Raw genomic sequence first — 25816 nt, 5'->3', positions numbered from 1 at the left:
TATGCGGCAACGTTTTATTGGCCAAGAGGAGAATTTACTGCCCTCAACACTGTACGTGGCACATTTACAGTTATTGCCTTAAAAATTCAGGTTGCAAACCTTGTGTTTGTTCTTGTCCAGTGTATCTTTGGCAAGCATGTCAGTGCATGCGGCTGGACTTGTGGCCGTGGGGGTCTTTTATGTGGTTATCCTGCTAACTGGGATCTTGGCCTTGCGCAAATCAAAGGAAGTGGAGAAGAAATGCATTGGAAAAAAGAGCGAAGTCGCCATCGTCGGGGGACGCGATATGATCGTCGTGATTGGCGTCTTTACCATGACAGGTAAGATTTTTGTTTCTTCATTTGTCATTTAAAGTTTTTTTTAATTTTTTTTATTTTTTATGGTCGACTTTTGTTCTCATTTCTGTTTTCTTTCAGCCACATGGGTTGGTGGAGGTTACATAATGGGTACTGCCGAGGCGGTTTACTCTCCAGCTCAAGGTCTCATCTGGGCTTTCGGTCCTGTTTCGTATTTTTTGAATTTTCTTATTGGTAAATATAACCTAAGAATCCTTTGTGCTTTTTACATTTAATGAATCCACAACACGGGATCTTGGCTCAAGATAATCTTTTAGAAACAGAAAAAAATATTTGTATATGTTTGGACTGTAAAATGACTAGCACACACGAGCTGCAACAGTTTTCCAGAGTTCCATAATACCTCCCCCTAATGCTGACTTTTTCCATGCATGACAAACGACAGGGATACACTACACTCATTTGTCAAAGCCAAAAGCTTAGCAGAGCTGCGGTGTTGTTGGATGCACAGATTAGCTTTAGCTCACAGGGTTAGCCTCAGATATGCAGCACCCACTTGATTGTTTGTTTGGATGAAAATACAATCCATGCTTTTACCGTCTTTTTGGGGCTTGCATGCGCTTAGTCTTTTGATATACTGTGTGTCTGTGCAAGTCTCTGAGCGTTTTGGGTTTGCTCTGGGTGTTGCAGTACAATAATTTTACCAATGGAGGCTGCTGTTACCCAAAGAAAGTGCTGCTTTCTTTTTCCAACTATAATGTTGATGATGCCGTGCACTTGTTACACTTGCAATCGTGGGCTCAAGCCTTGACTTTGAAGTCAGCCATTTAATATGAACACTAACCCTCCAACACAATTTTGGAGACAGAAAGGTGTTTCCATCCTTGTGGGGACCTCTTGCCATACACGGATCAAAAAGCAGGTCCCCATAACATGCACGTATGAATCTCAAGGCGTGTAAGACTAATTTAATTCAAAGATTCAATGTGTCCCGCGAGAGCATAATCAGATTTTATATGACATTTGGAGACACTGTTTGTTGTTGTTTCGAGCCACTTATTGGTCTTGTATGTTTTGTGTTTTTTCCAGCAGGATTGTTTTTTGCCAAACCGATGAGGTCCAAACACTACGTGACCATGTTGGACCCATTTCAGCACCGCTATGGCCAATTTTTCACGACAGCAATATTACTTCCTGCTCTGTTCAGTGATATTTTGTGGGTGGCCTGCATCCTTGCTGCCCTTGGTTAGTAATGACATTCAAATGCATTTTAACTCTGACTGTCAGAAGAAATACATGTCCAGGTGACAAAACACAATCCAGTACATCTTTATTAGCACAGCACTTTCACAACAGCTGAAGCTGGAACAAAGCGCTTTCCAGAACAGTGAACATAAAATAAAAAAATAATATAAGACAACACAAAACATTATACACGGACAGTCATACAATCTTAACCACGTACGCTTTGTTGTTTGAAGCAGTTCTAGATGAAAGTGTCCATTCACATCTGCTACAAGCTAAGTCTGAAAGTAAATCAGAAGCTCGAGCGTCCATTGACGAAAAAAGGCATTGGTTCACTTCTCCTGATCCATGGAAATCTGCTTCAATTCCAAGCGACGATTCTCAGTTCCAAATACACATCTGCGCTCTGCTCCGACGCTCCTCTCTCCTCATCCTGGGCTCCAAAAGGCATCTCCCCAGCCGCACCAATACAGAAAGTCCAACAGCGCCAACATCTATGCTGAACAAAATGAGGACTGCGAAAAATGCTGCCCAGCCCATTACCGGCGCAAAAAACAGTGCTCCGGGGCTGTCCAGCAGCGACAGTCAAATAGCACCGACATTCCTCACGATCAAAATCAGTGCTGGTACACGCGTGCTGCCGAGAAGGCCCAACTACCAAGCACAGATTCTTCTCCTTCGACGAATGTTGTGGTCAAAACGCTGAAAACAGTTCATATCGGGTCCACACGAAAGACAACAAACACCATATGACAAAACAAAAGACAAAAGCAACAAAAAGCAAAGCTCTTGGAGAGCTCTTGGCGCCGGCTGCCACCTACGGCGACATTTTGGATTTTTTTTCAAAAGAATCACTTTCAAAGCTTCATGCCAAACAATAAGTTTATTTGTCTCTCTGTTTGACGGCAAAAGTGAGAGTCCCAAAATCAATGAAATTGAGCCACATTCACCTTTGATTTAATTTTGCATGTGATTTCCATTCCAGGGGGCACGATGAGCATCATCCTTGATATATCAGCGACAATCTCAATCCCGATCTCCGCGGCTGTCTCCATCAGCTACACTGTTTTAGGAGGCCTCTACGCAGTTGCGTACACTGATGTCATCCAACTGTCCTTCATATTTGTCAGTCTGGTGAGCGATCAAGAAAAATGTACAAAGGTTGTGTGATTGCAGTCGTTCTTTAAAGGAATGTCAAGGCAGCCTTTGTTTGGAAATTCAAGTTTTGTTTTTTCACATTTTGCTTTCTCTAACAAGTGTTTGTTTCTTTTATTGTAGTGGCTCTCTATTCCTTTTATGTTTCTCAGTCCTGCGGTGACTGATCCCTCACAAACGACTAATTTCAACCAGTCAAACAGCTTTCCCTGGGTAGGAGAGGTCAAGCTGGAGGATGCAGGAAAGTGGACCGATGACTTTTTCGTGCTGGTCAGATTCTTTTTATTTATTTATTTATTTATTTATTTATTTATTTATTTATTTATTTATTGCCAGAAATCTTCATAAAAATGGAATCGATCAATTGTACTTAAATGCCACACTCCTCCCTGAGCTGTCACCTTATTGTGGTGGAAGATTTTGTTTAAGTGATCCTAGGAGCTAAATTGTGTGTGAATTTTACCCGTGGAACGGTCCGAGGTGAGAGACCAGAAAAAGTATTGCTCAAAGCCCCTTCATGATGAATGAATGTTGAACCTTGTTTGCCGCATGAGTCACCAAAACCCCACTCTGGAGCCAACCGAGGGTGTGCGGCTGTTGTCTTGATGGCGGCCGGGCCTGCACTAATGGGACCCAGCTGGGCACAGCCAGAAATGGAAATAGGCTTCCCATGGGCTTATCACACAAATATGAGCACATCACTTGCATCCTGCGCACTCTGCATTGGCTTCCTGTACACCTCCGTATTGCGTACCAAACCGACATTGCTCAGCTAGAACCCGGTCAGGGCATTTGCGGCTGTTGCTCCCCATCTGTGGAATGCCCTCCCGACCACTTCAGCACCCCACAGAAAGTGAATGCTTTGAAGAAAGCACTAAAGACCTTCTTTGTTTTTACTGATCCCACCCACCCTTTTTTATCTGTTGTTTTATTTCATTACTTTTAATTGTTGCCTGTGCTGTACAATTTGTTCCCCAAATGTGAAGTGCACTGTGTATAAAATGTTAATACATTTTATATATAGTGCACTTCACATTATTATTAGTAGTAGTAGTACTGAATATACAAAGTCAGTTTCAATTAGAGTTATACAAATATGACTAACTACTTGATGAACTGAGCATACTTACTGTATATGTCACTGTTTTTCAAACATTTTTGAGCCAAGGCACACACACTTCTTTCATTGAAAAAAATCTCGCGGCACACCACTCGCTGAAAATGTGGAAAAAAATTAAAAACGCTTATTTTAACAATTAACGTGTTATATTGTTACGATAACCGTTTTTAACATTGAAGAATGGCGTTATAATAGTTTGAATTGGAATGAAATGAACACAAAGAAAAAAGTATTTCATAAGCTTTCATTCATATTTATTATTTCACCGTCGTCCTGCATTCATGCGTCATAAATTCGCTTGTCCCTCGTCTAAACACAAAGCAATTGACTAGCTGTTGCTGCTCCCTAGCGGTACGGGAGGGTAGTACACGATTACTTTCTGGGCGATAGACCTCGCAAGCATACAAATTGGATATTTTCCCGCTGCACACCTGACAATGTCTCGCGGCACACACCGGTGTGCCGTGTCACAGGGTTTGAAAAACACTGGTATATGTGTTGTAGGCTTTAGGAGGACTGGCTTGTCAGGCTCTATTCCAGAGGATTCTTGCAGCATCCTCCTCGGCCCAGGCTCAGGTCACGTGCTTTGCTGCTGGTGGCTTTGCTTTTATTATGGGAATCCCCTCAGTGATCATTGGCGCTGTAGCTGCTTCTGCAGGTACACACACACACACACACACACACACACACACACACACACACACACACACACACACACACACGACAACATTCCCCCATGTAAAGTAGGGGTGCCTATTACGTCGATCGCGATCGACCGATAGATCGCGGACTGGTCCCAAGTCGATCGCGAGGGTTGTAGAGGAGAAAAAAAGAGAAAGAAACAACCATTTGTGTGTCTTTGTGCATGTTAGTAATATATTTTTTTTTGTATTAATGTACACTGCACCGTAATCATCCGATCAGTCTCATTTTCACAAAAAGTATTCATAAAAATAAGAAATAAAATAAAGCAGGTAAATCTTTAACCTGCGGTGGCTCGTGACCTGCGTCACCGGAAGTTGTTAGCGCTCAGCAGTCTGCAATTGCAGCTTGTGCGCTAAATCTTTTATTGTTATCATTATTCTCATTCAGAGTTTGTTTCGTGTACAATTCACCGAGGACACGGGAAAAGAATAGGAATCTAGAGGGCCGGGGGCAAGCACTTTCAAATGGTATGCGTGAGCTACGATAGTTAACAGGCTGCAAAAGTGCGTCGCATGCCTCCGTGTCCGGCTGTTGCTCATCATGGCGTGCGTGTGTGTGTGCGTGCGCGGAAACGGGTCGAACGCGGGGGGTTGGTTGCTCGAAAAGTCGATCTTCGGTCCAAAAGGTTTGGGCACACTTGATGTAAAGTATAAAGGAGAACTTACTAGGCCACTTACACTGTACTTTGTCTTCCTCACAATGATTTTCCATCTTTATCTCCGTATGTGCCTTCTCCATGCTCTCTGCTTCTCTGCAAGACTGGAACCAGACAGGTTATGGATTACCGCCACCTTATGAGCGTGGAGAAGCAGGGAATATCCTGCCATTGGCTCTGTCCTACATCGCACCCACCTGGGTGTCAGTGTTGGGCATTGGCGCGCTAGCAGCAGCAGTTATGTCCTCCATGGACTCAGCATTGCTGTCTTCAGGGTCCATGTTCACCCAAAACATATACAAAACAACCTTGAGAAAGCAGGTATGAGTGTGTGTGAATGGCTCAGCAAGGGGTAATGCAACAGAACTTTCATGATGGGTTTTTGTGTGTGCGTGTGTGTGCGTGTGTGTTTGGTTTTGTTTTTTCACAACAGGCATCAGAAAGAGAGCTGAAGTGGGTGATCAGGATTAGTGTGCTCCTGGTGGGCCTGGCTGGAACCTGTCTGGCCTTTAACAAGAGCAGCATCCTTTCTCTTTGGGTATTAGCTAACGACACACTCTACTGTGTTATTGCCCCGCAGCTGACCTGTGCGGTGCATCTCCGCTCTGGCAATTGCTACGGTGCCATCAGTGGCTACGTGATAGCTCTGCTGCTGCGCGTCCTGAGTGGAGAGCCAGCACTCGGGATTCCTCCTGTGCTGCTCTTCCCGGGCTGGAGGGAGGAGGATGGCGTCATCACGCAGTACTTCCCCTTCAGGACATTGATTGTGTTCATTTCTCTGGCAGTCGTCGTCTTCATGTCTTGGCTCTTCCAACTGGCCTTCTCTCGACAGCTCATTCCTCAGTCCTGGGATGTGTTTGATGCATTCAAAAAGAAAGTGGAAGCAATAGAAGAGGAGAGGACAACAATACCAATCTCCAAAGACGAAAAGAATTCTGTCTTTAATTCAGGTTATAGACTCTGCCAAACCTGAGTTTTTGCATATTCATGTGCACCTTCGTACTTATTTTATATACTGTCCATTCTTCTACAAAGTATTACATATTGGAGTGAATGGGAACCCCTGATCTTTGGGCTTAAACACAAAATATCAGGGCAACTTGTCTTAATGTTGACGTCCCCATTCAACCCACAGCCTTTTTCATTCACACACAGTTCTCGAGACTTTCAATTCGAACTGATCCATTGTCCACTTGATGTGATTGATATATTAGTGTAGTATGTAGTGCGGTACTTTCAAGTATCAAGTACAACTTTATTGTCAAATGTGCTGTATGTGGAACATACAGCACAAATTTCCAGGGAGGAAATTTCATCCGTGCTGAAATTTCCTCCCTCTTCAACAGACAACAAGAGAAAGCTGCTGCAGGGTGCCCGCGCCGCCATCAAAAGTATCCCTTTTGTCCCTTGTCCCTTCAGGACACCGATTGTGTTCATTTCCCTGATGGCTGTCGTTCTCGTGTCCTATCTGGTGCAGCTGGGCTTCTCTCACCAGCTCATTCCTCAGTCCTGGGATGTGTTGGATGTGTTCAGAAAGAAAATGGAGGCAATGGAAGAAGAAGGGACATCAATATCAATTTCCAGCGACAAAAAGAAATATGTCTTGAATACAGCTTTATAGTCTTACGGCATCTGCCAAACCCGAGTTTATGCATACTTATGCACATTCTTCTTCAAAGTGTTAAGAAGTGAATGGGATCCCCTCATCTTTGGTCTGAAACAAAAAAAATGTCAGGACAACGAATGATATCTCCAGATTCTAATCTCAATGTTGAAGCCCCCATTTAACCCACAGCCTTTTTCCTGAATGTCCATTTCTATAGACTTTCAATTAGAACTGTCCCACATGATGTGATTGGTGTGTTCATTTCCTGCCATTACCTTACTGGATTTTTAGACTATTGTGAAGGTTGTGCTCTTTTAAAATTCAGGTTAATTGAATTGAGAGTTGTGCTTTCCAAATATGTAATATTTAAAACACCGTTCCCCCTTCGATTGGCTCGCAACCAGTTCAGGGTGTACCCCGCCTACTGCCCGAAGACAGCTAAAATATGCTCCAGCAAGCCCGCGACCCTTGTGAGGATGAGCGGATGAGAAAATGGATGGATGGATGAAACACTGTTCCTGTTCACCAATGTTGGCAGAGTCGCTCTTGTATTCTTCTGTGGGAAGCATGTAACTGTAATGGCTTGGTTCAGACAGCAGAGGGCGATACGATAACATTGGAAGGCCTGGAGACATAGTGTACAAATAAACAAGTTGCTTTTGACGTGCTCCCGGGCATTGATGCCCAACCAGTGCACCCTGAGAGCAGGAAATTGTCGAAATTCGCCGAATTGGTGAACAAAAAAAATATTTATTAAGAAACAAATAATGCATCTTTGTCCACCTGTCTATGCCGGCCTGTTCTAGTGACAGAAAGAGCAAATACATTATCTTCTGTTAGATGGCAAAAAGTATGAAACTAACAGACCTGTATGTATCCTCTTTTTGTGACAATTTTGTTTGGTGGTGCGCAGTGCAATTTTTCGAACTTAGAATATATGACTTGGCTCAATAAAGGCTGGGGATCATAAAATGACGTGACGTGAACACTGAATGAAGGTTAATGTACTCTTAACAATTCTGTTTTGGGGTAGCGTCTTCCGCATTTACAGTGCACTGCTGCAGGTGCGACCTTGCTTCTCATCTCTAAGGGAGAATCCGGACACCCTGTGGAGGAAACAAATTCCGGCTGCTTTGTATCCGAGGTCTTGTTGTTGTGGGTCGTGACCATCAGTCAGGGGAGGAACATAGACCGACCTGTAAATCGAGAGCTTCGCCTTTGGCTCAGCTCTTTCATCATGACAGACGGATACAAAGTCTGCGTCACGGCAGACGCTGCACCGATGCGGCTGTGGATCTCCCGCTTTATCCTGCCCTCCCTTGTGAACTAGACCCCAAGATACTTAAACTACTCCACTTGGGGAAAGAGCTCATCCTCGACCCAGAGAGGGTACTCCATCCTTTTCCGACCAAGGACCAATGTTTCCGATTTGGAGGTGCTTATTTTCATCCCTACACACTCGGCTGTGAGCCACTCCAGTGAGAGTTGGAGATCTCTTTGCAAAAAGCAGAGATGCAAGACTGAGGCCATCAAACCGGACCCCCTCGATGACTCGGCTGTGCCTAGAAATTCTGTTCATCAAGATTATGAAAAGATTCGGTGACAAAAATTGAGAATTTCTCCATTGTGAGACAAAGGCTTTCTGATCTTATAGGGCAGGCAGCCTGTTGAGGGGTGGGATACTCAACCCAATGTTATATTGAGGCACATTTTACTTGAACCCCCAAAGGCTGAACTTTTCTAGCACTTACACTCTCATATTTTGAGAGCGTAAACGGACGGACTGGACCTTGGTATGTTTGGATGACTCCCGTGCGGTCACTACTTATGGAAAGTGAACTTCAAGGGAGGTTTTATTTCAATGCCATGGCATTTACTATTTTGTATATTTTAGTTTGCGAAATCCATTCAAGCAAAGTAAAAAAGTGTGGAACTGCTGAGGGCGGTTTGACATGTGGGTGTGGATTTTGCTACAAGGACGATCATTATAAGGTAAGGGGAAGATAAACCTGACTGAAGAGGCGGGTTGGCAGTCATCAAAAGAAGAATCAACAACGGTAGAAGCCCTTTCAACAACTCCCAGGCGGGTGAGTTGAGTCAATTCTAATTCATTACGGGTTAAATTAAGACATGCGATTGCCTTGATCTTACTAGGTTATCAAACATGGTTTTTTTGTGGGGTGGGGCGGGGGCGGTTGGTAAAACGAACTGACAACTTCCACCAGTACAAGAACACTTCTGGAAGATTTCTTGGTCCGCACTTTCAAGTGATAAACAGACTCAGTTAAGCGTACACATTGGTAACGACAAGGACTTGGTCCGCACTTTCAAGTGATAAACAGACTCAGTGAAACTTGGGTACAAAATGGTAAAGACAAGGGTTGTGTCCTTGTATAGCAATTTGCACTCTGCAGTATAGACCTTTACAGCTGATGTCACTTTACCCACAATGATTAATTTCCTGCTTCCAGGTTTAACGACCAGCACACACACACACACAAAAAGAAAACACAAAAAGATGCCATTGTTCGGATTTGATAGCCATCGTGGACAACTTCTTTGGTTTTCTTTCCCCCTAGTTTAGAATCATAGCCGCTGTCACAAGAAAAAAAAAAAAAAAAAAGCTTTACTTGCGCAATTAGAGCAAGCGTAAACAGGACAGGCGTGTACGAACACAGAACAGACTTGGGGACTATTTTGGCTCTGGAGCTGAAGCGGCAGCCCTGAGGGATGGAAGCCTTTTGCACGCGGTGTACAAATGTGATGTCATCGGTACGGGTTTGGATGCCAACAAAAACTTGTTGTAAATTGGAACTAAGAAAAAAAGTACTGCTACTGTACATAATAATGTTGCTTCAAGGTGCTGCTGTGGTAAGTCAAACACGAATTATTTAAATTGTGAGATTTGACTAAATCTAAATTTGACGTCTCGAAACTGTCACACCCATTGTGTAAACCTGTAAACATTTCGTTTGTTGTGTCCGCTGGCAGTGAGTGTTTGTTTGGCAAGCATGGCAGTGCATGTGGCCGGACTTGTGGCCGTGGGGTTCTTTTACGTGGTCATCCTGCTGACCGGGATCTTGGCCTCGCGCAAGTCAAAGCAAGTGGAGAAGAAATGCTCGGGCAGAAAGAGCGAAGTCGCCATCGTCGGAGGACGCAATATCAACATTGTGACTGGCGTGTTCACCATGGCAGGCATGACTTTTGTTTCATCTCACCTTGGTCACGAAGGAACGTTTTTTTGTTTAGTTTTTCCACCACTGACTTTGTTTCTATATTTTCTCTCAGCAACCTGGATTGGCGGAGGTTACATTTTGGGGACTGCCGAGGCTGTTTATTCTCCAACTCGAGGTCTCGCCTGGGCATTTGGGCCTCTTGCCTATTTTTTAAATTTTTTAACTGGTAAGTATCAAAAGAAAAGCCTTTGTGCTTTTGCAGGCACGAAAGGAGGTTTCGCACAGAGAACCATTGAAGTTCAGACCGCCACTGTTTGTTGTTGTTGCGAGACACTTTTGGTGTTTCCATCTTTGTGGGGACCTCTTGCAGTACACAGATCAAAAAGCAGGTCCCCATAAGATGCACGTATGAATTTCAAGGCATGTAAGACTAATTTAATTCAAACATTCAATGTGTCCCGCGAGAGCATAGGCAGATTTTACGTGACATTTGGAGACATTGGAGACACTGTTTGTTGTTGTTGCGAGACACTTATTGGTCTTGTATGTTTTGTGTTTTTCCAGCAGGGTTGTTTTTTGCCAAACCGATGAGGTCCAAACACTACTTGACCATGTTGGACCCATTTCAGGACCGCTATGGCCAATTTTTCACGACGGCCATATTACTTCCTGCTCTGCTAGGTGATATTCTGTGGGTGGCCTGCATCCTTGCTGCCCTTGGTTAGTAATGACATTCAAATGCGTTTTCACTCTTCCTGTCGGAAGAAAGACATGTGCGAGGTGTCCACTTTCAAAGCTGAACTTTGCGATGAGTTTATGCTCTCTGTTTTGACGGCAAAAGTGATTGTGCCACATAGACCTTTTGATTTTATATTATGTTTTGATTTCCATTCCAGGGGGGACGATGAGCATCATCCTGGATCTGTCATCTACAATCTCAATTCCGATCTCCGCGGCTATCTCCATCAGCTACACTTTTTTAGGGGGCCTTTACGCAGTTGTGTACACCGATATCATCCAACTGTCCTTCATATTTGTCAGTCTGGTGAGCGATCAAGAAAAATGTACAAAGGTTGTGTGATTGCAGTCGTTCTTTAAAGGAATGTCAAGGCGGCCTTTGTTTGGAAATTCAGTTTTGTTTTTTCACATTTTGCTTTGTCTAACAAGTGTTTGTTTCTTTTTTGTAGTGGCTCTGTATTCCATTTATGTTTCTCAATCCTGCGGTGACTGATCCCTCACAAATGACCAATTTCAACCAGTCAAACAGCCTTCCCTGGTTAGGACAGGTGAAGCTTGAGGACGCAGGAAAGTGGACCGATGACTTTTTCGTGCTGGTCAGGTTCTTTTGATTTTTGCCAGAAGTCTTCAGATAAATGTAATAGATCAATTGAACTCAACATGTCATACACAGTCCTCCCTGAGCTGTGACCTTATGGTGGTGGAGGAGTTTGTCTGTTCGAAAAAACCCAGGAGACAAGTGGTGTGGGGCTTCATTCCTCTTGCAGGGTTGCCAATGGCAAACAGGTCTAACGTGAGGGACCAGAAAAAGCAGATGTGGTCATAATTATCCCCCTGCGGCTTGACGGCTGTCCATTGGGTGTCACTCTGGTTGACGATAGGGCGGCCTTCTGCTCAGGACCGCAACGTTCTGCTCACATGGGCGATGACAGTGAGACCTGGAGGGGCAAGACTAGGAAGAACGGCCCCTCTGATCAAAACCCGAGCAATGTTCTGTTCTTGAACTTGTGTGCTCATCACAGATTGTCCATCACAAACACCATTTTCACATCTACGGTACTTTCAGGGTGTCCACATGCGCACTTGTCATCGACTAGCAGGAGAAAGGAAAATCTGTCACTGTGCAAAAGCATGAGGACAAACTTGAACTAGAGCTTAATATACAATTTCCAGTTCCCGTTCGCTTGGCGTGCTTATGTGCATTCCTGATAAGAAGTGACATACTTAATGAAGTGAGCATGCTTATATGCGTTGTAGGGTTTTGGAGGACTGGCTTCTCAGGCTCTATTCCAGAGGATTCTTGCAGCATCCTCCTCAGCCCGGGCTCAGGTCACCTGTTTTGCTGCTGGCGGCTGCGCTTTTCTGATGGGAATTCCCTCGGTGATCATTGGAGCTGTGGCTGCTTCTGCAGGTACACACACACATACCCCACAACACTCCACGATGCGACTAAGAACTAAGGAGGCGTGTGTCATCATTTTGTCCTGGATTACAATAATTTCTTCTCCATTTTTGTCTCTGTATGTTCCTCCTCCATGCTCTGTCCTTCTCGGTAAGACTGGAACCAGACAGAATACGGTCTACCCCCACCTTATTATCGAGGGGAGGCAAGCAATGTCCTGCCACTGGCCCTGTCTTACATCACACCCGCCTGGGTGGCAGTGTTAGGCACTGGTGCCCTAGCGGCAGCAGTTATGTCCTCCATGGACTCGGTATTGCTGTCATCAGCATCCATGTTCACCCAAAACATATACAAGTCAACCTTGAGAAAGCAGGTATGTGTCCCTTTCAGTGCAGTCTGTGACTAAAACAGCATCGAGCAATGCAACACAACTTTTATGATATTTTCTTTTTTTTTTCACAACAGGCATCAGAAAGAGAGCTGAAGTGGGTGATCAGGATTAGTGTGCTCCTGGTGGGCCTGGCTGGAACCTGTCTGGCCTTTAACAAGAGCAGCATCCTTGCTCTATGGGTACTAGCGAATGACACACTCTACTGTGTTGTGACACCGCAGCTGTTCTGTGTGGTGCATCTTCGCTCTGGCAATTGCTATGGCGCCATCAGTGGCTATGTGACAGCTCTGCTGCTGCGCGTCCTGAGTGGAGAGCCAGCACTCGGGATTCCTCCTGTGCTGCTCTTCCCGGGCTGGAGGGAGGAGGATGGCGTCATCACGCAGTACTTCCCCTTCAGGACATTGATTGTGTTCATTTCTCTGGCAGTCGTCGTCTTCATGTCTTGGCTCTTCCAACTGGCCTTCTCTCGACAGCTCATTCCTCAGTCCTGGGATGTGTTTGATGCATTCAAAAAGAAAGTGGAAGCAATAGAAGAGGAGAGGACAACAATACCAATCTCCAAAGACTAAAAGAATTCTGTCTTTAATTCAGGTTATAGGCTCACGGTATCTGCCAAACCTGAGTTTATACATATTCATGTGCGCCTTCGTACTTACTTTATATACTGTCCATTCTTCTACAAAATATTACATATTGGAGTGAATGGGAACCCCTGATTTTTGGGCTTAACCACAAAATATCAAGGCAACTTGTCTTAATGTTGACGTCCCCATTCAACCCACAGCCTTTTTCATTCACACACAGTTCTCGAGACTTTCAATTCGAACTGATCCATTGTCCACTTGATGTGATTGATATATTCCTAAACGTAACCTTCTGGATTTTTCTACTATTTTAGGAGTTGTGCTCATTAAAAATTCAGGTATCCTGTGTGGAAAATTGTACTTTCCAAAAAATAAATATTTAAAATACTGTTCATGTTGATACAACGTTGGCAGTTTTTTAGCGCGTGTGTTCCTCTGGGGTGGTGGGGAGCGGAGATGCACGAAACTGTAATGACGCAGATGAGACAGCAGAGGGCGATACAAGAACGTTGGATGGGTCTACGAATGATGTAGAGCAAGACGTGGTGCCGCTGAAGCTTTCATATACTGTATTTGTTTTTATTTATCGATGCTTTTTGTTTCTGTTTTTCCACTACGAATTCGGAATCTTTATTTTTTTGTCATCAGTTTTATTTGCGTTTGCCATTGGTACTCTACCTCTCACATTGAGTCTAAGATAAACGACTCTGGTGTTTGTTTGTTTCTCCAAACCACGTTGTACACGGTAACTGCGGTTGGAAGATCTGGACCAGCGAGAGAACCTGGTTCTGGGGACTATGAAGGCGTCAACGCCAAAGCATTGCTGCTGTACACCCTGCTACCTTTTGCCCCTCTGCTTGGTCAGGTTACACTTAAAAAGGTGAGCTGAGACATGACTAAAATGTATGACTACAGAAGTTATTCGTGTGCCTTATCCACTCAAGGGTATTTGTCCAAAGAGAAAACAACATCCATACACAGTGGCATTTTTCAACAACGTCTATATCCACTTGAAATATTTACTTTAAGTCACCGTTTGGTGCATCGAACACCTTAAATGTCAATACCAACTAACTCCAAGTTTGTGGACAATACTCACATAGAACTTTGTGCTAATGTGCTTTTGTTTTTCTTGTGCGTGGGAGGCATAACATTTTAGTATTCGTCAAACTCAGACATAAGAATTGCCGCAAAATTTTGATTCTATGGACCCTAAGCGTTTTTTGTCAGTAACCTGCAGTCAGCGCCTCTGTCGAAGAAGACGTAATGCTCATAAAATTAACAATATTGACGCCGATCGTTCTAATAATTGTTGGGGGCGGTTGGCGTTGTCATACCGAGACATGTTCACATAAACTTTGAAGATTGATTGCAATTTTATGACATCGAACGACGATTTCTGTAAGGTCCCAGTCATCTGGTTCTATACAATGATAAGTAGGTTTGGTTGTGTGCTATTTCTGCTTTAAGCTAAATTAGAATTTCCAAATTCTTATAAGCTAACTAAGACAGCGTCCAACCTCATAACAAAAACGCGACCAATTTTCTTGTGATACTAAGCTAAAAATGCCACAAATATTGCTGGAAACAATGATACAGTACTGAGACACAATCTTTCCACTAGTGCGATCTAGTCGATCTACTTACTCGTAACGCTGCATTGTCTAACCAGTGAGGACAAAGAGCACACGCCTGTACTACACGATTCCTCGAACTGGAAATGGAATAAATGCATACCTGTCAATCTCGGCTAATAGCTGCCCTTATAAATGATTACGATTCCCCTTACAAAGCAACAAAAACCCTTACAACGGTTTACCGCGCATGCGCATATCATGCTTTATCAATCCTACCGTAACGCAGCGATGAAAAAAAATATACGATTGAGGATTACTTTTGCTGGTTTGCCGTGACAATAATAGCGATCGACGACGGCATTGTCGTTGGCTACCGGCAGGTGAGACGATCTGGATTTGAGCCAAAATGGTCTTTGTGAGCTCGGTTCGCAATTTTTTTTTCCCCGTATAAAAGTTGTAATACGCCGTACATGATTTGAAATGATAAAAAAACGAATAAAATACGGGGAAAACGTACAAGTTGACAGGTATGTAAATGCCCATCCCAATAAATGCTCAACTCAACCCTGACGTCTCGGCGATGGGAATCCATCCACGCTGCGATTGAAATCCACGACGCTTTTTCCACCCGGCCACCTTATCCGGAGCACTATGCGTGTGAGCGAGTTCGTGCGTGCACGAGTGTGTGAGAGAGAGAAGCCGACTCTTGTTTACAGCAGAGATTCCACGGGAGACCCACTAACACACACACACACGTTCTCACTGTGGGATTTTAGCAGCTGCAACGTGGACTTGTTTTCACCTCTCTCTCGACGACTAAAGAAAAAAGACGTCGGTAGCGGGAGAAGACGCGGTGTGTACCCACGCGTTCAGCCCCACTCTGCTGTTGCGTGGCACATTTTCCCCGAGCCCACCCTTAAACCTTCACTGGCACCACCACGACGGGCACCGAACGCCGGTGCCGCTCGCTTGGCTTCCTGGCGTCAAGGCATCCACCACGCGGATTTTTCATTCATTTTTTTTGACAAGCAGTATCACCCACACAGCCGCCACCCTTCTTCATTTTCTTTTTGGGTGGTTTTTTTTTTTTTTTTTGCTCCACGCGTCTACGCGAGAGACATTCACGCCTGCTGATGATGAGGATGGTGCGGATGTGGGTCGAATTTAAGTGCTGATATATTGTGGATTGAACCAAATTCGGAGGCCTTGTTGTTCTTGGAAGAAGAAGACATGGAAACTGAAGACGGGGATTACCATCATCATGTTGCTGCGCTCATGGCAGTCAGTGCACCTTGGAGGAAATAATACTACTTGTAGATATTTTTTTCACGATATATTTAAATTTATTCTATTTAAAATCCAAGTGGCCGAGGAGCTAACACAGACATTTGGACTACAATTGTTTCCCCATCAATCGTTCCGGATACGAACATCCCCTTGGATTTATTGTTATTATTCTGATTTTTTTTTCTTTTTCAAATGAAATAAGGAACATGAAACCTGACAAACTACTAATGGGCAACATCACTGTCTTGCTTTGGGCTGTGTTGACGACCCTTTCTTCCATATGCATACGGGCTTCATATGGGGAGAGTAAGTGTATCTTTTTCCCCCCTACTCTATTTTTCATTTGATGTTAATCTTTCCAATTTAACACCATTAGTGAGTAAACGAGCTGGTGAGAAAACACCTTTTTAATAAAAACGAACATCTTCAGCGTTTAATGTCCTAAATATAAACATACATTTAAAGGTGGCATTATTATTTTTACTATTATTATTATTGTAAATGGAAAAACGTGACGTGAAACGGAGGATTGGCTGGCCATGCGGTGCGTTCACTTTCCCGTGCAATCGTAGCAAAATTGTGCTTCACCGTGCGCAAGGTCGCCCGTGTTTCACTCTAACGGTGTGTTGCTATCATCAATATGATGACGATGTTTAGGATTGTTATTATTTGAAGTAGTCATGGCAATAGGACACGCTTTACATTGCCCTTGCTCGGAGAAGCCAAGGATGACTCTGCAACATGGATCTGAAGGTTACTACCCGGACGGACCATGTGGCCATTTTGCTGCGTTCAGGGACACACATCTGCTCTCCCCCTCCTCGCACATTGACTAGATGATCTTAATGAGCAGATTCAGCCTTGCATCAACACCAGGTCACGTTTTATGTCACCAAAATTGACACCATTCATTCGAATAATTGACCCCCCCGCCCTCACCCTGCACTTTCAGCCAAAGAAAGATTAGAAAAAATAACACATTACTCCATCACTGTTACCTTCACTGTACTCCATAGTCTCCATGTTGCTGCATTGCCCCTCAGTCTTGGAATTCGCATTTAGACCACTGCTTGATAGCTCGTGTGTTGGGCAGATTTGTCATTGTAACATATGAGGATAAAAAAAAAAAATGCTAGAAATGACAAAGGTGTTGTATGTTTGTCATTATTTGCCCCGTGGTTGGCTGTCGACCAGACCATGATGCACTCTGCCTTTGACTTTGATGACAGTGTTATACTCCACAGTCTCCACTTTGCTGCAACAGCCCTTAGCATCCAGGAGACCCTGATTCTCTGCTTTTGGTGTTGCATGTGGCCTGCGATTGGCTGACGAGTAGTCCACAGTGTACACAGTTTTTCGTTTTCATGGCAGTATGTCACTCCGCAGTCTCCACTTTGCTGCATTGTCCCCCAGCCTCTACTTGACTCAAATCGGTCTTCATAGGGGCGAAGATAGCAGACCTCAACGTCCGCTTTGATATTCTCCATGTTTGCTGTTTGTGTGGTGGTGTTCCATGCGATGCATTCAATGCTGCACGTTTTGTTTTCAGTTTTTTTCTTTGCAGTCCAAGCAATCTCTCAGAGAACTTGACACTCCCTGGTGTATGATATCAGTACACGGGTGTTCTTAGACCAGTGTTGTTTTAGTTGGAGCGCACATTTTCTTCTGTTATCTTCTAGTCAAAAAATGTATTTACTTGGCAACAAGGTTTAAGCGCTGCATTTTTTTTTTTTTTTACTTTGTTTTCGTACTCTGCTCATTTCATTCATGTGCACATTCTGGTTAAATTGAATTAATCACCCTTTCGAAAGGGAGCCTACGACCCGGGAGCACCGACAAGACCTTGGAAATAGAGCATGTAAAAATAACCACAGGTTAAAACAGATGTGTTTTTGTTGATTGCAAGTGTGTGTGTGTGCGTATATGTGTGTGTGTGTGTTTGTGTTTGTGTGAGCATGTGAAGCCTTTAATTGGCTTCTGCTGTTCACACCACTACTATTAGCCGTTATTAAATCGATGGCCGCCCGTGTTTCACCAATAGCATGGCGGGGGGTCATTGGGGCATCTTTTGATGGATTTCGTGAAGCGCCCTCGTGTTCTCCACTCAATTATTTATGAAAAGGATACGTTGCTCCGGAAAAGCTAGAATGATTGTTTAAATAATCACAAGGTGGTTAGCACGTTGCTAGGCACTCCTGATCACCTTAATGAGGGCTCCGATATCAGCGACTGTTCTTGTGAACCAAAAGGCCACAGAAGCCCACTTTGCACTGTCGTCGAGAGGTCTAAAAGAGTTCAAATGGGCCGGTTTAATGTATTCGTATTTCAGGTACACAGCAGTAAAGTGCCACACTATCAATGACCAGACTTTATGCAGGTGCATCTCAGCAAATGAGAATATGGTGAACAATTTAATTTGACTCTATCGTACAGTTCAAAAAGTGAAACTCACATATGAAATCGTTTCACTATGCACAGAGTGAAATATTTCATTTCTCCTATTTTTGTTGATTATTGCCGACAGTTAACACAAACCCCAAATTCACATAGGGAGGAAATGAGATTAGCATGGAAGAAAAACTTGTCAAAATGATTTATAAATTAGCAAAGAAATGTCACTCTGAAAAGATTCATGTATCTTTGAAAAGTATGAGTTTCACATTTTCACTACCGTACTTACCCCTGAAATAAATTGAATTATTGAAGATGCAGTTTTTCCGCACACATTGTTATTGACGATTTGCAAATTAACATAGCCACTGATGGTTTAAAAAAAAAATTAACCTACCCATCGCTATTCGCTGAATAACTCAACCATATTGCTGTTTTTTTACTCAGGCCATAGCCCTGTATAATATAAAAATCAGCAGCAGGCATTTCGTATTCGTGAACAGCTCATAAGTTGTGGTGTCCACGTGGCACTCGAACGTAACGACCGTACATGACGGCCATTGTTTTCGTCTGTTCACCCTTCAAAAGGGAAGCTGCTCTGTATAATTGGTCATTTGGACCAGTTTTTCAACTGAACATCTTTGTATGAATGTAGCGAAGCTGTTCAAGTGTAAAAAGAATTCATTTCAAAATAACGTTGTACTCGAGTACTCAGCGTTTGGTGTCCATGAAACAACCGCACCAATATGCAACAACAGAACAATCTCCTGGGAAGAAATGGCTGAGTGAACTAACTTTATTTAATTCGTAGCACACTGCCGGAAGGTTTAAAGCATATGGTTTTTTTTTTTACTCTTGTCTGACAAGTTCAGTTTTGGGGTCACATGTCACACTCCTGGACCATGTTCATTGAGAGCTACCCTGTTAGTTAGCATGTCTGATTCTGACCGATGCGTTCAATGTCGTGTGTTTGTGTGTGTGTGTGCGTGTGTGTGTGTGTGGGCGCGTGCGCTTGTATGAGAGTGGGCTCGTCGGTTGACGCCAAACGCTGTCCTCCTGGGGATGCCAGCTGAGCCTTTCAATGCTTAATTAAACACTTGATTTCAAGTGGAGCGTTCGCCTCGCTCGGGTTCGGTGCGTCCTCGCCGCCACCCGCTTTTATGGACTGCGGCGCAGTGTGCGAGATGACTGCAAGCTCCTTCTCGTTGGGCCACTTGAAAGCCGAGTTATTGTCCAAGGTGAGAAGCATTTGGATAGAAAGTGTTTGGAAAAGGGATACTGGATGTCTGGCAGGTAAATGAATGAAAGGAAACTCCAAGCGAGAGTGGGACCTCTACTTGCGAAATGAATTGATTCTGGAAGAAATTTCTTCACTTGAAAATTTTGTAACTAGAGACATGTTTTCCAAGTAAATGCACTAATCCGTTCCAACCCCACACACCCACAAAAATGTTTTTAAAGCATAAAAATGCATCACAATATGTAGCAAATACATGTGACATTTAGATTACTGCACAATAAATGAGAGCGTTGCACAATGTAAAAAAGAAAAAAGAATTTAAAATGATGGTGATTTAACTTTTAACTGCATCCTCATAGGTTTTTTTTTGCCCTCTTTAGTTCATGTTCTCTCTCAGAAGTGGTTTTTGCCTGGCGTTTTGTAAAGAACCGATCCAAGGACGTTTGCTTTTGTCGGCTTTTAACAATCCTTTGAACATGTCCAAGGCAAACATCAGCATGGTGAGCGATCGCCCGACTGGTGAACACTTTTTCTGGGTGATTCACATTCACGTAAAACTATTGGAACGCCTCCTGGCCCGAGAGGGAATGACGAGAACGCTGCATAGACACATCTATCTGGAAAGCAAACACATTCGGTAGAGGTACCTCTTAGCCAATGGGATGCCAGGAAGATGCCAGATAATAGCCAATGGCAAAGCAGCTATAAATATGTTTTGTTCAGAGAACTCGGAGCTGCGACTAGCAGACCATAATGTATTTTTACCTTTCGTATCTTGAAATTTCTTTCCGAAGAATAGGCAATATTTTCCTGTTGAGGCGTTTCATAACTTGAGCATTTCGTATGAAGAAACGTTCGTCAATAGAGGTACCAGTGGACACGTTTCATGCAAGTTATCCTGCTGACATTAATCTGTTTTGATTGGACAGCCTTTTTAGTTTGAAGTTGTCTTCATTTGACTTTTCAGATGGGAGAGCAGTCATCCATAAAAAGGGAGTAGCGAAGGGTACTGAGGACACATACCTGAGGTTCCCCCATTTTCAAGATGAGAGTTGAGATGTTGTTACCCATCCTGACCTTCCATGCAGGATGCGAGGATGGTCACAAATCAACGCAATATTTTATGTTAATGTACCTTTACTTCCATTGCACAAATCTTTGTCGTGATCCAATGGCGTATGAAATAGTGATTGAGTAAGACATGGAAATATTTCACATGCGTGCTGGCCTTCCCGACAGATGGAGGATCTTTGTCGTGCCTGCTAGTGTCATGTTACTGTTTTCGGTTGTGGCGTGGGCCGTGCGAGCTCCCCCCATGCCCTCCACCCAGTGTTTGAAGTGAGGTCCGCTGAGGGGAAGTGGCCCAACAGACCGGCGGTCAGATGACTTCCAGTATGCCGAGGATTAGAGCCAGCTGATGTGGCAGGTGTTAAGGGGGTTTGATGGGACGGGACCGTCCGTCATGACATTCCCGTTACACGTCCATGTCCGCGTCTTGGCCTCTTCCTTTTCTGTCACGTTCTTAAAAAGGATCAAATGGCGATGTGGTACATGTGGTAATCCACATGAGCGGCTTTTGCACTCTTTTCAAAATAGGTCCTGCATTCTTTTGCGCTTTTGTCAGGCGCTGACGTCACAGCTCACGCCGATTTGGAGGGGGCTGTTGAACTCATTTTCATCACGGGCCACATCATAGTTCTGTTTTGCCCCTAGTACTGAGAATATTCCTGAGCATTTATGACCTTTTTTTCCCCCCTCCTTGTATTTTAATTTTATTCTTATAACATTAAGCTTTTGCACTCATGTACAACTTTATTTTGTGATACCGTGGTAAACTGTTTTTGAATAACAACAATAACACTCAATATACTGTACTTTTCCCATCTTGGCCACCATGGGACAGTATTAGAGACAGGTGGCTCTCCTGTACGGGAAGCTCAGCGCCTCTCGGTTTGTCAAAGCGTCAGTAATATTTTTGCTCCTTGCAGAGGATGAAAAATAAATACCTGCGAGTATTGTTATATTGTCGGTCTACATGTGTTGCTACACTGTTTGTGTTCAGATATCCATTGCTTGAAAGGTAACAGTGCTGCCACACAAATACAAAATATTAGCCAGTGTATATGGAGTTTGCCGTTGTATGTTAGCATGAAGGTAGCTGAGGCAAAATGGTTTTATATAACACAGCAGTGTTGTTGTTGTTTTTTTTTCTCATAATACATTATTTTGTAACATTACGATTTGATGCTCACAATGCTTCTTTATTCTCATAACATGACTTTTTCATCCCAGAATTTTATGACTTATTTCTTATTTGTAATCCTCATGCCAAAACAACCTTTGTCGTGCAACGTTACCACGTCTTTTCCGGCATGATTACAACTTTTATTCTTTTTAAAATTACAGTATTAACGTCAAAGTTCAATTTTTTAAATTTTTCATTGTACATGATTACTTTTTCTAGTCAAATGACAACTAATTTTACTAAGATTTCACACTTTTAATAGAACTCCACTCGTAATATTAATATTCGTGCAACGTTACCACGTCTTTTCCGGCATGATTACGACTTTTATTCTTTTTAATATTACAGTATTAACGTCAAAGTTCAATTATTTTTAATTTTTCATTATACATGATTACTTTTTCTAGTAAAATGACAACTTATTCTTGTATGACTAGGATTTCACACTTTTAATAGAACTCCACTCCTAATATTAATATGACATCTTTTTTCTCATCTGTGTTCATAATATTCAGAATTTATCCTGGTACCAATTCAACTTTTTTTTTTTTTCCAATGTGTTGTCAATGTCGGACTTTTTTTTGTCACATTGCAACTTTATTCTGAAAACATTAGTTTCACTCTCAGATGTTATTCATCCTTCATCTGCTGTTTTTTTTTCCTCCCAAATGCTTTTTTTCAATTAGGGTTCAATTAAGTGATCAGAAGTTGTTGCCGCAGGCTTGCCCCTTGACAACATCATTTCCGTTGTGAGGTGCCCGAAAATGAAGGGCTGTGCTTGAACTCAACATGGCGCGAGAGAAGAATGCGGCTCCTCATCTCGCCTCACTTTCCAGCTGCATAACCGGCAAAGGATGCAATTATGTGTTTTCCCAGAGTGCTCTGTGTCAGCTGCGTGATGACAAACAGCAAAAAAATTTCGCTGTCTCAAAGTCTATATTTGACCCCCGAGACGTCGCTAGCTGCAAGGGATACTAATTTAGTTTAAAAATAGCTCCCCTGTTTACCCAATTCAAATCAGATTAGCAGGTCATTAAGATTGCTTGTGATTAGCGTGGCAGGGTCAGGGAGGGGGTTTACAAAAGGGCTCGTGTTTGTGATGGACACCGGAGTTTGGAGGAGGAGCTGCCGAGGACTTGGGGTCAAAGTTTATCAATCATAAACACAAGCAGACAGATCTCATTACTCCCAATGCGACGAGACAGGCATGTTTACCCAGTGGTGTGCGGAGCAAAGAAACGGGACACATTCAAGTTCTTCCAGTTTATGTCAATGCACAGTCGGCTTTTTACCAATTTGAATTTTTTACCACTTTTAAACAATAACTTCTTATTTTTGTGATATTGGTTATGCAAAAGGTGAAGGCGGTGTGGAATTACTCTTAGACCACTCAAGCCATGCATTGAGACGGCTCATTTAAAATGTTGATTTATTTCTAACTTTTTTTTTTTTTTTTTTTTTTTTTTTAATGCACATCCTGACAAAAGGGACCTTTCAAACATGCGGTCCATTTCAGATGAGCTCGGGCTCACAGAAGGCGGCGACGTTTCTGGGTGATGTTGATAAATGGCTTTTGCTTTGCTTAGTAGAGTTTTAAGTCGCATTTACGGATGTAGCCCTGGACTGTATTTACGAACACTGGTTTTTGGAAGTGTTCCCGAGCCTGACAGATCGAATGTCACGGGCATTCCAATCGTGGTTTAGATTAAAAAAAATTTGCCGGGAAAAAAACCCTAAAACATTTCAAAGCATGTTGGGATCAGAAGGTGGGAAATTGCACAGCTTTTTAGTTATTTGCTCCCCACCCCCCACCCCATAAGCGAAGGTTGGAAAAATTGATTGGACCTGCGTGCGGCCATCACAAACGCCTGTAGCCTTAAATTCCAGCCTCTTCCATCCCCGTTTCAAGGAAATGATTGGAATTCCTTGTGGCTAACGTGCCTAATGAGGGTGGGGGAAGAAGGCGAGGAAGATTCTCCTTCATCCTTTCCCTTTAGGATTCCATTCCAGCTCCCAAAAAAACCCCCCAAAAAAAACATGTAATATCACAGCTTTTTTTCCTCCTTAACATTACGACTTTATTGTCCTCACATTACATCTTTTTGCTTCTCAAGTTTACTCTTGTGCTTATGCGTTTGCACCCTTGAACCAACGAAACTTGTCTCTCCAGGCACCACCTTACAAACATTGTCATTTAAAGTATGTATTGTCAAAAGGGTAGCAGTTTTTTTTATGGGAGGGTTGGGTGGTCTCTTATTTTTTAGACATGACTGTAAAACCATCGGAAAGTTGAATTGCTTTCTCATATTATTGCGCACACCAAATTGATGGACAACTGAATTGACACCCTGAAGCAAATTGCAGAGCACACACAGACAAACTTTATTGATCGCAAATTATAATGACACATTTTGGTACAGATTTGAGCAACAATCATGAAAGCTGACACACTTGATTTGTTTTTGCGGGCCACATCAAGTGATGTCAATGGGCTGAATCTGGACCCCTAGGCCTCGAGTTTGACACCGGTGGTTTCGTTTATATCAGTAAGTGCTTCTGATAGCGTTTCGCCCAACAGAGAAGGTCTCACTCGTCCCATGTAGACTCTCTAGCACACTGGTGTCCAAACTGCGGCTCGAGGACCTATTTTTAGCCCACCGTCTATTTTATAGCAGCCCGTGGCTGACACTGAAAATAACCTGTGACATGAGCTGGAATACTATTTAAAAAAAAAAGGGGTGGGGACGGGTGTTTGGGTGGAGCGCTTTAGAGGTGTAGCTGTCGAAAAAGTAGGGGGGGGTTGAGAGTAATTGGGACTACCACGACGAATAAACTTTTCTGGACATGCAAAGACACCAAGACATTTTCATTGACAAACAAAAGTTCTCTTCAGAAAAGTGTGGAGGGCAAAGATAATTCCTCCGCTTTCTGCTTCGTGTCGAGGTTTTCTGTATTCGGACTTCGAGGGGAAAATATTTGGACAGCCCTGCTCTAGCTGCTCCAGAATGACCCCCCCACCCGTCCACACCACCCTCCGGGTGTAATGTCAGGAAGTGGGGGGGAGACAATTTCTCTTTACGAAAAAACAAATTTAGCCTTTGTTTGTGAGAGGCTTCATCCCCTTCCACGCGTTTTTACCCTCCTGCTCGTAAAAACTGTAAAGGAAAAAGAATTTGAACCTGGGGGCCTCAAGTTTGATTGCAGCAAGTCAGTCGGACTCGATGTGCTTTTGTATGGGAGGGGTACTTTCGCTCTTGAAGCAGTTTATCCAGAAATACAACCTAATTCAGCTCATTCAGGTGCCGGATAACAGAACTTATGTTTATGTTGACGTTGTGTGTTTTGACTTGATGGCATGGTGAGGTCTAGTCCCTCTCCTGGGAGAGACACACACGCACACACACACACTTGCTGTGACACTGTGCAGCAGTTAATCCTGTATAAGAACTTAACAGGTTTAAGCAAGGAGCTCATGCGTCGCCGGTTGTTGAGCGCCGACTTTCGACATGTGGTTAAACAACCCGAGGCGCTTAAATCTTTTCTTTGAATCATTCGTAAATGTTGTTTAACCTCTATTGCTTGATTTTTCTTCTGACGAGCTGTCATATTTTCCTTTGAGCTTCAAGAATCTTAATGTAGGTGGATTGTACAAATGATTTATTTCGGGATGTCCCGATAATGCTGTTGTGGCACCTGAGTCCGAGTCGATTCGGTACCTCGGCAATGCTTACGGAAAAAAAGTGCGTGCGTCCGTTTTTTCTTCCTCAAACTAATATCGAAATATCCAATACATAAATTTGTACGTGATGTTTTTATACACTAAATTACCTCCTTATTTATATACATCTTTACAAAGTGATTTACAGAACTATTAAATGGGGCGTTCCACCAAATCAGTGCCACTTGCTATTTTTAATACGTGTACTCTCAAAATAACATTTCTACATTTTTTTTCTATTTTTTTTTTTTTTTTTTTTTTTTTTTTTGATTTTTATTTTTTTAG

The 25816-nt window shown here is 43.1% G+C and overlaps 3 protein-coding genes across 4 annotated transcripts in view; all 3 read left to right on the top strand.

The window, feature by feature from the left end:
- LOC109513167 (high affinity choline transporter 1-like) lies at nt 1-6464 on the top strand. The gene is made up of 9 exons (XM_019865418.1): nt 1-51; nt 121-320; nt 417-530; nt 1386-1541; nt 2527-2675; nt 2820-2966; nt 4321-4474; nt 5280-5497; nt 5610-6464. The coding sequence occupies exons 1-9, from the start codon at nt 2-4 to the stop codon at nt 6147-6149; spliced, it is 1728 nt and encodes a 575-aa protein (XP_019720977.1). The 5' UTR covers nt 1; the 3' UTR covers nt 6150-6464.
- Nucleotides 6465-8462: 1998 nt separating this feature from the next.
- Nucleotides 8463-13788, top strand: LOC109513168 (high affinity choline transporter 1-like). 2 transcript variants are annotated; one of them, XM_019865421.1, is made up of 9 exons: nt 8463-8869; nt 9778-9977; nt 10071-10184; nt 10523-10678; nt 10855-11003; nt 11146-11292; nt 11954-12107; nt 12254-12471; nt 12564-13788. In XM_019865421.1, exons 2-9 carry the CDS (start codon nt 9794-9796, stop codon nt 13056-13058), a joined length of 1617 nt encoding a protein of 538 aa, XP_019720980.1. In that variant the 5' UTR covers nt 8463-8869; nt 9778-9793; the 3' UTR covers nt 13059-13788. The 2 variants fall into 2 exon arrangements, with proteins under 2 accessions (XP_019720980.1, XP_019720979.1); XM_019865420.1 differs by having other exon boundaries at nt 9774-9977.
- Nucleotides 13789-15192: 1404 nt separating this feature from the next.
- The window catches only part of igf1ra (insulin-like growth factor 1a receptor), a 112941-nt gene continuing 102317 nt past the window's right edge, over nt 15193-25816 (top strand). Inside the window, exon 1 of the mRNA XM_019865417.1 lies at nt 15193-16243. Coding sequence (XP_019720976.1) covers nt 16144-16243 — 100 coding nt within the window. The 5' untranslated portion in view covers nt 15193-16143. The remainder of the gene's footprint in view (nt 16244-25816) is intronic.

The sequence above is a fragment of the Hippocampus comes genome, unplaced genomic scaffold (assembly GCF_001891065.2).
Source record: "Hippocampus comes isolate QL1 unplaced genomic scaffold, H_comes_QL1_v1.1 scaffold42, whole genome shotgun sequence".
In the NCBI taxonomy this organism is placed as follows: domain Eukaryota; kingdom Metazoa; phylum Chordata; class Actinopteri; order Syngnathiformes; family Syngnathidae; genus Hippocampus; species Hippocampus comes.
The sequence above is the reverse complement of the archived record's forward strand: the minus strand, read 5'-3'. Positions and strand labels throughout refer to the sequence as shown.

Bases quoted from the DNA above. Each gene is read 5' to 3' on its own strand.
- LOC109513167 (XM_019865418.1), top strand. From the start codon at position 2: ATGCGGCAACGTTTTATTGGCCAAGAGGAGAATTTACTGCCCTCAACA. The intron at 321-416 runs GTAAGATTTTTG...GTTTTCTTTCAG, and splicing joins TGGCGTCTTTACCATGACAG to CCACATGGGTTGGTGGAGGT. The intron at 531-1,385 runs GTAAATATAACC...TGTTTTTTCCAG, and splicing joins TTTTTTGAATTTTCTTATTG to CAGGATTGTTTTTTGCCAAA.
- LOC109513168 (XM_019865421.1), top strand. From the start codon at position 9,794: ATGGCAGTGCATGTGGCCGGACTTGTGGCCGTGGGGTTCTTTTACGTG. The intron at 11,004-11,145 runs GTGAGCGATCAA...TCTTTTTTGTAG, and splicing joins CCTTCATATTTGTCAGTCTG to TGGCTCTGTATTCCATTTAT. The intron at 11,293-11,953 runs GTCAGGTTCTTT...TATGCGTTGTAG, and splicing joins CCGATGACTTTTTCGTGCTG to GGTTTTGGAGGACTGGCTTC.